At 37.9% G+C, this 13,666-nt stretch overlaps 1 protein-coding gene across 1 annotated transcript; it reads left to right on the top strand.

Moving 5' to 3' along the window:
* Positions 1–7,528: 7,528 nt before the first annotated feature.
* On the top strand, positions 7,529–13,044 carry Polr2F (RNA polymerase II subunit RpII18). The gene is made up of 4 exons (XM_085952768.1): positions 7,529–7,683; positions 7,805–7,871; positions 9,638–9,729; positions 12,237–13,044. The coding sequence occupies exons 1-4, from the start codon at positions 7,655–7,657 to the stop codon at positions 12,445–12,447; spliced, it is 399 nt and encodes a 132-aa protein (XP_085808894.1). The 5' UTR covers positions 7,529–7,654; the 3' UTR covers positions 12,448–13,044.
* Positions 13,045–13,666: the final 622 nt, after the last annotated feature.

The following is a 13,666-nucleotide window of genomic DNA, read 5'->3' as shown; positions in this document are numbered from 1 at the left end:
TTTATATTATGTATTATCATAAAATAATAAATTTTATTATTCATTTATCTAATCATACGTGTACATATTATTATCAATAAGAGGCCATTTGAAATTTTTCCTAATTTCAAGAGATGATTGTCATTGCGATGTTAGTTGTAAGTGTTGATTGCGCCAAGCTTTTTAGCAGATTGACTCATTAAGTTCGCCAACTAATAGTGTTTTAAGCTGTGCAATTTGTTATTGAATATCGTATGAAGAAGCTGCTTTAAATAACCGTGATAATGTGAACGGACGTGTTTATACTATTATAATGTTATAGTGTTATATATTTTATCAATGACAAATCAAATGCATTTTTTTGTTACGCACCTAAAATTTAAGCTTATTGACTAAACATATTAATTTATTATATCTACTTCATGTGATAGTATGATTCCTATATATTCAGTTACTTGCAAAATTTTAATTGCCATTTAAATTGCAATATAATTATTAAGAATCTATTTTACCAAATGCTTAATAGTTTATATAATATTTATTTCTGTACAAACATTTTTGCACTTACTACCTTAAAATTATAATCATTATGTTTGTTTATGTACTATAATTTGATACAATTTGGTTTTCATAATTTATATATTTTTTCCATTTTTTTAATTGAACGTGCTTTATAAAAAAATTGTGTTTGTTAAGGTTGTTCCGTGTTTTTACCAATGTTACAAATTTTTATATAAATAAATAATTTATAAACATCACTGCTGAAATCATTTCTTTTATTCGAATAGCATAATATGTATTACCTATGTTTTGTGGTAAGTCCTAAATTAAAGTTACAACAGTACATATTATGTACGCAATGTTTATTTTGTTCATTGTGTTTTTCAGTCACGGCATAACATAAATTTGAATCTTAGTGAATCCGTGCCTCTTATTTTTTTTATCTATTAGTTGCTTTCAAAAATTTGAACAATTCAATGTATTTTTGTATTATGTTTTGAATAAACAGTCAAGTTTGAATCCAAACTATAAAATTATAGTTATGGGATGCTGATACATCAGTCGAGTAGAATTCCGGGTAACAAAGTTTTAGTTAAGGGGACGCTCTACAGAATCGGCCTTGAGAATTGAAAATATGATTTTTTTACATGTGGTCCATAATAACTGGTCTAGTAGTTAATATAAAAAGGATGCCGCCAATGTTTGTCTCAATAAACTCCCTCCAAGTGAAGCTTGTGAAATGAAGCTATGGGGTGACCAAAAAATAGTACTTTCTAATAAATGTTACTAAATTCAATGTTTATCAGTTGTTTGGTGGGAAATATTGCAACTGATATGATGGATATGATAACTTTTTTGACTATGTGTTAGCCACTTTTTAACCTGAAATTTTCCGAGAACTAAACATACGAAGGATGTTGAAATACATATCTACCTGCATTTTTATTTCATGTGCTATTCAAAAAACATTACTAATGAATAGTGTTTATTTGTAATGTTTAGGACCTACGTATTAAAAATAATAGGTATTGTTTAATTCTAATGAATATTTTTAAAAACGTAGAATTTAGTGTCTGCCTAATATAAAAAGAAAGTGACTTTTTATTGCCTGCGCAACTTCACTTTTATACTAGTGAAACAAGTGGTAGGTAGTACCATTATTGTATGTAAAGCCAATGAGCGAAATAATTTATATCATGAGTGCCTAAAAATAATTATTACAGGTATCTGACCTTTTCACTATATTATACATGTACCTACATGCAAATGTAATGTTTTCAAATAATTGATATGGATTATATACCATCGTACGATTTTCTCGAAATCATAAACATACTATAATAGTATTTGAGTATCAACCTATGCTCAATTTGAATTAGGTAATAATAATAAAATACCCGTAGATATATCAATAGTATGTTTGCTACGATATCCACCCAAGTTATCAGTATGTACTTGCACAGGTTTGATTAAAAACTATGATGAAATTAACATTTTAAAAATATTAATTCATGCATTATTTTGACAGCCCTGTTTTCTGATCGGTGGACACTTGCAGGTTTTTATCAAATAATAATTTGTAAGAAGGCCGACAATACCAATAATAATAATGTTTATTTTTTAAATAAAATCTCCGATGATTAGTGGTTTTTGCGAAAATATCGATTTAAATTAACGTCCTTACGACGCCGAGATCCTTTTTATACTAGATTATACTTCAATCTCTTCTCTTGAGCCCCCTCTTAATGGATAAAAATATGCAATGTCTGCTGAGAGGATCAAAACTATGCATTTATTTTCTAATAACTGCAGGCAATTAAAAAGAAATCTACACTACAGCAAGTTTGAATCGAGTTAATGAACTGATGGTTCCAATTAAATAAATTTTCTTTACTGCAAGAACATAATATTAATAGACAATATTTTTAAAAAGTAAAAAAAATGTAGGTAATTATTAATTTAAAGCGAGGTACATTCACGAAGAGAATAATAATTTATAATCAAACTATTTAAGTAATTCAATTTATTTAGTTTAGTTGTTACCTACTTATTTGTACAATGCTCAGTAGGTACCGCAATAATTATTATTCGCTATTTACACCCACGATGGCCGAGTGGCTTAAATGCCGGCCTATAGAGTGGAGGGTCCCAGGTTCGAATCCTGGGTCTGACAAGTACACATATTGTTTTTCAATTTGTGAATGAGTCAGAGTATGGACCTAATAGGTTGAGCAAGTGGCTGACATCCATTTCTCGTAAAAAAAAAAAAATCTGTCAATACAAAACTCCACTCTGTGGAGGCCCATATGATCCTATTAGGATCGGACATGGTCGGAAAAAAAAAATTGACTCTGAAGTCCCTTGAGATGTTGATCGTATTTTTTGCCTTGTGTTCTTCTGTGCTGGTCCCATTTTATCTCCTTTTCTTTTGGATTATTTATCTCTCTGGTTGCTCATCTTGTTTAGCAGACTGGCAGGACCGACGCTTCTATCGTAGCATCCTTTATCTTTGGTTATTCAATAGTTGATTGTGTTTTTCCTTTGTCAGAAGCGAAAAAATTTTGTCAAACGGAAGTACAGTTAAATTGTGAAATTTGTGCATTAACATGGAGCGTAATGAAGCCAGCAACGTCGCGGAGGGACTAGCGATGGAGACCGACTCGAATGAGTTGGAATTACTGTTGGACGATCCAGTAGGTGAACTGAGGGCATCAGTAATGTCACTGGATGACAAGGTATCAGATTGACCCAACAGGGTCTGCCTGCAGTGGTGCCTACTCCGCAGAGGCCGACGGTAGACATCGACTCCCCGGTAAGTTTTTTACGGCCACCTGCAAGGCCTGAAACAGCGGAAAAACCCAACAGGATTCCGTTGCCTGTATTTAGTGTCGTAGTTCAGGAGCCTGCTTTTCCGACGCCAGACAAAGCTCGGGTAGCGGAACTTACTAGGCTCCAACTTTTCGACACAGATAATTGGGCGGGGGTTCGCTACGCTGAAACCCAAAAACAATATTTGGCGGCCCCGTCTTCGTTGAGTTGGGACTCAACGATGAGTTACGCCCCTACGATCGTTCATCGCAAACGATACATCTAATGGAGCGTACGATCGCCGGCCTCCAAAATGCGATGCTCGCTCAAAATGAGTGTATTCGGGACGCGTTACAGCGAGTGGTCGACTCTGTCAGCGACCACACCATCGGCACGGCTCTTTTTGAGACGGTCGTAAAAGAGTTCGGGACCTATTCAGCACTCAACAAAGTGTCTGAGGACGTCACCCGAATCCTTTGTGGAAAACGGGCAGAGTTAGTTCAGACGAGGCGGAAGAAAATCCTCTCCGTTATAAAAGACACCTTCACGCGAGAGGCTCTTAACAAGATCCCACCTAGCGCCGAACATATCTTCAATAAAGATAAACTGGCAGTGTTCCTAGAAAGAGGTGGGGGTCGTGAGAAGGTCTTCGATCAGACCACCAAAGTGGTTGACCAGGGCAGGGAGAGTCAACCTAGCACTTCATCAGGTGGACACAAGGACACCTTTCGGAGGCAGGGATACACGAGGAGGATACCAGACCAGGTTAGGGGTGGCTTGCCGAGAGGCCCACGCCCATCCAACCGAGGTTTTCCCAGAGATAACCAAGGTGGTGCAAGGGGCACTTACCCTAGACGCAGGTGACCGGGTCTCCCTCACCACGTTCTAAGGGGGACGCCTCCAGCATTTCCAGGAAATCTGGCAGGCCAAGGGTGGACGACCACCATTATTAAAAATAATAACGGGAACCCGTATTCCGTTTATAAAGAAACCCCCTCTAATAATGCCTTCCGTACAATTCCAGAAGGATTTCCAAACGTGACAATCGCCGGAGATCACTTCACAAATCGCGGAACTGAAGAAATCGGGAGTATTGGAATCGGCAGAACCATCTCCGAGCTTCCTCTCAACCCTGTTCCTAGTAAGGAAGCAAGACGGCAGTTAACGACCCGTCTTCAACCTAAAACGCCTAAACGGTTTCCTACAACCAAGGCCGTTCAAATTGTTCCACCATTTCAAGGTCCCAAGATTCCTGCAAAGGGAAGACTGGTTAGTAAAAATAGACCTAAGCCAAGCGTACCTACATGTACCTATAGTTATACAACATAGCCGATTTCTTCGGCTAGTTTACCAAGGAGAACTCCTTCAATTCACGTGCTTCCGTTCGGACTGTCGACAGCACCAAGACTGTTTGCCTCATTAACAAACTGGGTGGCCGAACACCTCCCGGGAAAAGGTATGAGAATCGTCACTTACTTAGACGACTTTCTGATGGCAAATCAGTCCAGAGAGATTCTTCTGTCGCAACTGACTTAATGATAGATTTCATGGAGACACTAGGCTGGATAATCAACAAGAAAAAATCTTGTCTGATTCCAATCCAACAGCGGGAGTTCTTGGGTATCGCGTGGGATACTCACAACAATCGGAAATATTTATCAACAGAGAAGTGCACATCACTTTGTCACCACCTGCAATTGCAGATCCAAAAAGGCAGTTGGTCGCTCAGGCAGGCCCAACGCCTCCTCGGGCGACTCAACTTTGCAACCTTCGTCACTCCACTGGGGAGGTTGCATTGCCGACGTCTACAACGTACGAGCGCTCAATTATCAAGGAGTTACCCTCTCAAAACAACATCGATTCCACCACAAGCTCGAGAGGACATCATGTGGTGGATTCGAGCGGTGGGCTCCTCAGGAAAGATTCACAGGGCAACCTACAATCACTTCCTCACCACAGACGCAGCTGATTCAGGCTGAGGAGCGCAGTTAGACGAGTACCACCTATCAGGTACATGGACAATACGCCAATCCACGTGGCATTCCAACCGAAAAGAGCTGTATGCAGTACTCTCAGCCATACAACTCCGGGAGCAAACGCTCAGGGGATCATAATTACTCCTACAAACCGACAACAATACAGTGGTGGCCTACATCAACAACGAAGGGGGCACAAAGTCCGCAACCCTACTAAGTCTTTGCCGACAGATCCTGGAAATCGCCAACCAGGCCAGTATATCATTGACTGCACAATACCTTCCAGGAAAATACAACTGCGTGGCAGACCATCTCTCACGCAGCAAAATTATCCTAGAATAGCACCTAGTTATGGCGGCTACAGCTCCCCTATTTCAAAGACGGGGACTCCCAGACGTAGACCTGCTCGTGTCCAACACAGCCTATGTTGTCGCAACGTATGTCTCACGAAATCCGAACGATGCCCTTGCACTGTTCCACGATGCCTTCAGTGGACAGTGGGACTTCAAACTAGCCTGGATATTCCCGCCACCGAATCTAATTCCACAAGTATTGGCACACCTGAACATGGCAAGGGGCAAATATTTACTAGTGGCCCCATGGTGGAAGAAGTGTTTTTGGAGCGCAGACCTACAGCAGAGATCACTGGAACCCCCTACCCGATCCCGCACTTGGAGTCATTTCTAGTGGATACGGTGACAAACCATCCACCTCCACAAGTCCGGGACCTATCACTCCAGTTATGGATAATTTTGGGTGGGCAGAGTTAGTTTCTAGCTGGTCGGTGGAGGACGGATCACTTCTCACTTCCGGCTGGCGACCATCCACTTTGAAGACTTATAGACCTGCATGGGACAAATGGAAGACATGGTGCATGGCCAACACGATAAGCTATAATACTCCCGAGCCGATTGACGTGGCTAGATACCTGGGTCACTTATACAATAAGGAAGGTCCTTCATATAACACTATTTTTGTACATATTAAATCAGCCATAGCTACCTTTTGCAAACCTATGATCAGTAAAGACACCAGCAGTAACATAGTAGTGCGTCATATGTTAAAAGCCATATCCACCCGCAAGACTAGACCTACAAAACCACCGATTTGGGATCCAAGAATAATCGTGGACTACCTCAAGAAAACAACACCACTAGTATACAACCTATATGAAGTTTCACGCAGAACAGCTATATTATTATTACTCGCATCGGGACGACGGGTTCATGACCTTACCCTACTCAGTGTAGCGGATAATGGCCTAGTCGATAATGGCGACCATAATATAATTCTATGGCCAGTGTTTGGTTCCAAGACAGACACATCAAGGCACCGTCAATCTGGATGAAAATTAAGCGCTTCCAGTTGCGAAAACATCGATCCAGTATTTTGGCTACGAAAACTTATCTGCGTTTCCAATGAGAGAAGAGAAGAGGGTGGTAATATTCCGGCATTATTTATCTCGTCAAGAGACCCCCCCCCCCGAAACCTGCGACTCGAGCAGTCATCGGAAATTGGGTAAAGTCAGTACTCGCTGATGCAGAGGTACAGGAATCACCAGGCAGTACTCGATAGTCACCTCTCTAAATTGGTTAGAGAATTACCCCATAGATGACATACTGCAGAGAGGTAATTGGCGCCAAGAAGCTATTTTTAAAACATTTTACTAGAGACCGATAGACACACAGACTTCTACAGCGGGGGAACAAAATATGTTGACTTCTCTGTTCAGCCCGGTGCACTGAGCCTAAAAGCAAGGAGATGTTATACCTAATTCTCATGTTAGGTTCATCCACCCTATCTTGCAGGATCTATCTTGCTTTACCAGGTGATAACAAAAATTGAATAACCAAAGACAAAGGACGCTACGATAGAAGCGTCGGTCCTGCCAGCCTGCTAAACAAGATGAGTAACCAGAGAGATAAATAATCGAGAAGAAAAGGGGGTAAAAAGGGGCCAGCACAGAAGAACACAAGGCAAAAAATACGATCAACATCTCAAGGGACTTCAGAGTCAACAAGAATAATAAGAGTTTTAATGGTAGGTAAACCTCCTTTCATTATTGATTGGAGGTGTTAATATTTTTTTGACAAAACTATTTATCAAAATACCCAAGAGGTTTGCAATCAGTCCGCATATTAATATTTAAAAATATTTATAATCATAAAATATTCTTTTCTCTTCTGGCTATTATAGTGAATTGGATATATTATAATCATAGATAATATTATTTGTAATGACAATGATGATTGTTTATGGATAATTTTGATTTGACGTCTTCACTGGCGCGCGGTAGTCGTTTATTCGTTTAGCATTTTGTTTTGATTGTCGATCCATGACTATAACAAAATAGTGTAACTACGATACCATAAAAAGAAAAAAACTAAGCAATGGCTGATGACGAATATGATGGAGAAGAGTAAGTTTGTTTATATACATCAAACAATGATAACTTTCACATTCGGTTGAGGTTATGTATCAAAGCCAAATGCGTAGTATTTTGTAAGCTGTCCTGACTAATTTTACTCTTTATTTATTAGAGCCGGGGGTGGTGATTATGAAGATATTGAAGAAGATGAAAACATTGAGGAAGTCGAAGAGCAGGATGTAAGTAAAAGTCTGCCGTTCATAATACACTCCATTCCTTTGCTTTTTTAGTGGCTTTATGTTTGGTAATGGCAAAATCATGACATATTGTACATTAAACGGCATAGGTAAGTTTTCATTTATTTTTTACAAGAAGAAGCATATTTGTTGAATGTGATTGATCTTAACTGGGCATTGTGCTGTAGGGGACTTCACTCTTTTGCTAGTTACAGACGTGTGACAAAAACATAAAAATATGAGAAACCACAAGAAAAAAACGGATGGTAATGAATTATTTCATATATATAATCTTCAAAACGTGGCCCCATTTGTGGCGGAATTATGGAATTATTGAGAACATTTAATTCCATTCATTCAAAAATATCTTCCAACATGTTTCAAATAAAGATTTTCTGGATCACTACCTCCGTAACACATTCAAAATGAGCTTCTTGGAAGATACAATAGTTTTAGGCGAATAAAAGAGGCCTCCACCCACTCAGCCAGCATGGATGAAAATGGGGCTGCTGTCTTTTTATAAATATGAAACCGCAGGTTACAGCTTCGAACCTGCGGCTGGTCAAAATAATGCATGCTGTTTATTTTTCAATTATTTAATCCTGGGCAGGTACCCAGTGGGTTGGACGAATTGCTAATTGCATATATATTATCTTAATACAACTTCCACTCTATGGAGCCCATATTATGTTCTCCTTAGGTTCAAAACATGCTGATTTACCTTACCGTTAAAAGAGGCCAAATATAATCCTGACATTTTTTATTGTAGGTACCTACAGCTTACAGATATCAACTGACAGTATCAAATGTCAGTAATATGCAGAAAGGGGAACTTAAAGCCGGCTCTCACATCAGAATTCGCCTCGTGTGCCGCACAACCAAAAATTAAACCTTCCTAGACTGGCGACCCAGTGTTGCATGTCACAACCTCGCATATCTACCTAGCGACACTCAGGTGTAATCTCTCGAAACATCAAAATATAGTCTGGCTAGACGTCAAACGCCATTATGCAAATATGTCATCAGACGCGGATACAACGATTATTATGTATTGGTACTGCAGAAATTTAAGTAGAAGGCGAAAATATTGGATTAATCCGTCAATTAGGCATATATCGATGCACAGTGCATCTAGTCGTCTAGATAAGAATGGCTAATGGCCGACGAAAGCAGTTTGCGCAAGCGCGCAGGCTCGGCGGGGCCGATCTCGACAAGTTGAGTCGCATGTAACTTGTCGATTTGCAACAGGAGATATTTTTTTCAAATAAACTGTCAAATTCGACCAATCTGCGAAGCTTCATTTGGCGACGTGTGTTTTATGAATGACAATGACGTCACATTGACGTTTTCGACATGTTGCAAACAAGGCGAGTTCTGATCTGAGAGCCGGCTAAGTATTAGAATTAGACATAAATAATATCCGGAGTCAAGGTTATGATAATGGGAGTTAAGTAATATGAGAGGAATAGTTTCAGATGCAACATCTTTTACAGGATCATAGTGAACACCATGTGTTTGATAAAACCTGTTCTCAACTGCATTGATGTCTTTTGGGAGAAAAAATGCCCATTCACCAATCGGGCCTCGAACTTACTAGAACCGGATGTGATCTCAACCGTCATATGAATGGCAACCAATTGTTTTACACCTACATACTTTGAACAATCTGTTACCCAAGCATTTACTTTCGGTGTGCAAATGGATAATGACAACACTGAAATCAATTGGAATTCATACGTTATTTAATAGCTCTTCTGGTATTTTTTCAGGAGGAGGGAGAGCAAGTGCAATTCCTTGCACCCGGACAAGCCGGAGGAGGTGTTGAAAAATCAAAACGCATAACCACGAAATATATGACAAAGTAAGCTAATATATTTTCATTAGTCATAGAAGTTCATAATCCACGTGCATCAATATGCACCCCAATATTGAAAAATTCAGCTGAATAACACTGATGGTTTTTATATCACTTTCATTCATTCATATGGTGGCAGTAATTATAAAATGGAAGTATTGTTGACAGATGCAGGTGATGACAGCATGACGTTTGCTATAAGTGAATCTGCCATGCAGCTAATGTATATAGGGAAAGTTTTCGACATTCGACTTCGAAGGAAATCGACATTTTACTGTATACTCATAAACTCATAAAGCGAGCTGTACAAAGTACACACAGTGAAAACCTGTCCGTTAGATTTTGGCACTGAACATTTTTATACATTTTTAAAATAATCTTCTAGCTCTTTTATAATCAGAAACGTCAACAACTATTACATTTATAAAAAGCTACAGCGGCTATCTCTATGATCTGTATAACGATTTCAGCACAAATTAATCAATTAAGATTGGAATACTGCGTTGATTTGGTCATGTGGATAGTACGACATGCCATGAGGCGGCTACGAGGGTTTGGTCCAGCAATACAGTAAGAGAATAAGCAGACGAAAAATTTACTGGTTAGATAGAGCGATAACTGTCATAATGTTTTATCATCACCATGACAACTTCCCGTCCCGGCTTCGTCCAACAACTCTCCACCTGTCCCTATTGATAGTGGCCAGTTTCTAGTTTGACACCTCTATACAGTAGACATTAATACCTCCATCTAGCCAGCCTGCCACAGAAGTTCTCAACCTTTATTGCCGGATGTATGCTATCATGACGTTTTCAATGTTTTAAACTGCAGGGTTGTCCAAAGGTGCAGGAGAAATGGCTTGCCAAGTGTTATAGAGTTCAGGCTCCCAAAAGATTGAAAATGTCCGGTGTGGACGTTGGGCTCCAAACGGCTGAAAACATCCGGTGTGGTGGGTGTCAAGCTCCTAAAGGTTGAGATTATCTTCAAAGGTTTGGTTAACATTAGGGAGACAGTGTCAGGCTTCCAAAGGCTGAGAACTACCATGCTCCTATGCTTATCTTATTCCTCTATATTTTTTAGGAAAATAATACCACAAATGTATTGAATTTACTTGGTCGAATCTAGATAGATACTTCTTTGTCTATTTGCTGTAAGTCTATTCCTTTTATGCATTGTATTAATCTGTGTGGTGCTCAGTTGTCCCAACGCCCAATCGGTGGCACTTAAGCACCCTAGACCTGCACTGAATATGTCCCTATAGACTGAAGTAGCATTTATTCACTGACATGATTCTCTTGTTAATTTCCTCTGTGATATTATTATGTTATTTCATGAGAGACCCAAGGCAGACGATACTGTGAACTGTATTAAATTTGTATTTACCTACTGATTTACCATTTTGGTGCAGTTGCTTATATGCTTGTGCTTATAAAGCAGCCACTATTGATACGGACATGTGGAGGAAACCAGTAAACCAGAGAGGTATAAACAGAAATGTTGCATAATGTGGCAAACAATGCAGTTAACACTATTGTGACAATGTGATGATGATTATTTCTGCAATGTAAATAATTCAACACAATCCATAGATTCAATTTATTCCATATCTAAAATATATTATTTTCATGGTGCTTGTCATAATTTACAATTTAGCAGTTCATGGAAAGAGAGAAAAAAATATTTTCAATGAAATATTTCATAATATTGTTTGCTTATTTCAATAGATGGCGGCACACAAATAGCTTTTGTTACTCACTCACAGATGCTGTTATTCAAACTGAATATTATATTACAATATTATTTTTATTATAAAAACTTAATTTTAACGTCTGGCCACATTCTGCGGTACGAAACAGAATTTACCTGCAACATATTTCCGCTTCTGTAGATTAGTGCCGACATAAGCTGCCGAATTGTTCGATCTACCACTCATAAACGCTCCTAACTGCACCACAATATCGTCTGGCCACATTCTGCGGTACGAAACAGAATTTACCTGCAACATATTTCCGCTTCTGTAGATTAGTGCCGACATTAGCTGCCGAATTGTTCGATCTACCACTCATAAACGCTCCTAACTGCACCACAATATCGTCGGTGTTTTGTAAAAAGGGCGAATCAACCATTTTGGCGAAATCGAGATTTTAATGAAAATACAATATGTACTCCACTAGATTTGTCGTGTAAAAACGGCGAATTTTTATCTCCACAGGAAAGTACTTAAAAACGATAATCGACTAAAATTAAATTAATTAAAATTACGAAATAAAAAGCAAATGTGACATATTAGGCCTTTTAAAATATTATATGATAATACCCATTATAATGACAGTATTCTTTGTAAGCTTTATTATAAACTTGTTAGACATTTATAATCATCTACAAGTAAAAAACAAATAAATGTCAAAAGTTAAAAATCCTCCTCCTGTAAAGTAGCATTTTGGTTAATTCGCCCTTTTTACAAAACACCGACGATATACGCATGATTACAAGTTGATATTCTTTAATTTCAGATATGAACGGGCACGGGTGTTGGGGACGCGTGCGCTACAAATTGCCATGTGCGCACCCGTCATGGTGGAACTGGAGGGCGAGACTGATCCATTACAAATAGCAATGAAGGAGCTGAAACAAAGGAAAATACCAATTATTATCAGAAGATATCTGCCAGACCATTCCTACGAAGATTGGAGTATAGACGAACTAATCATCATTGATCATTAGACAATTCTAATAATAAATATGTGCCGATTCTCATTATTTAGTTTCAAGTGATAAGTGTTTTCCCTTAAAACTAGATGTGATTTCTTGACTTTTATCGATCCTCAAATTCGAGAATATTCGTTCTCGAGAATTCGAGTTTGGTTTTTTGGTGTCTTGAAAATTCTCAAGAAAGTTTTCTCAGAAAAACTGGAAATAAAAAATTCACCGTTTGTTGGTAATTTTAAATTTTCCATTTAGGATCAGACCTAGTATATTTCAATATATTTTTTCACGAGATGGTATGTAGGTATGCCTATAAGTATAATTTTCAACTCATTTTTACACAACATGAATGTATTGATTATACTTTTTATGTGTATGTATGACATAATAATATGTTGTTTACATTGTATTGAAATTACAAATTCACTAATCTATGACATTTGCTAATTTTCGATTTCCACAATATGTGATGTCACTTGCAATAAGGATTATCGAATTGATTTTTGTTTTGTTTCATCTTACGCATCGGAGTGTTGCTTTCTTGCCTTTCAGAAATACACAGTAATTGCAATGTTGTATTCACACATACATCCATCAATAAATATAGAATTCCATAATAATGTGTTCAGTTTTTTGAGATATAATTATGTACTTTAGATTTTCAGTATGATCCGCTGCGATTCAGAATATTATTTCTGCAGCCTAGTACTCACAAACAAACACCACAGAAGCACTTCTCCAGTTTATGAGGAACTTGAAAACTACCATAATATATTTACCGCATATATAATATAATTATTAATGTATTATAAAATAATAAATACCTACATAACTCGCAATACTATGTTTTTTCTTGTGCAACAGACTATTGTTAAATTTGTCAAAATATTATGATGACAAAATCGACCATTTCTAAATCAATACATGGAGGGATAGTAACATTTTATTAATTAGTCATTATCACAAAGTAAATTTAATACTGACTCCATTGAAACAAAATGCTGTTTTTATTATTTTAATCTAAGACAGGTACTATTAGGTACTGTAGGTATTATAAATAAGTTTATTTTAAAAAAGGCGGACCAAATAAAACTATTCAAATCTCTTATGGACTATGTGAACAAAAAAATATGTTGGAGCAAAGATATGAATTGTGATGAACATGTGGCGGCAATGGAAATTGTGCTCATAGTCATGTGCTGAAATTTGCATTGGGCTGAGACACTTGCTGGTTTGA

The sequence above is a fragment of the Rhyacophila brunnea genome, unplaced genomic scaffold (genome assembly GCF_057557595.1).
Source record: "Rhyacophila brunnea isolate RB1 unplaced genomic scaffold, BYU_Rbru_1.0 scaffold_3, whole genome shotgun sequence".
NCBI lineage: Eukaryota > Metazoa > Arthropoda > Insecta > Trichoptera > Rhyacophilidae > Rhyacophila > Rhyacophila brunnea.
Note: the sequence above shows the minus strand (reverse complement) of the source record. Positions and strands in the feature narration are given on the sequence as shown.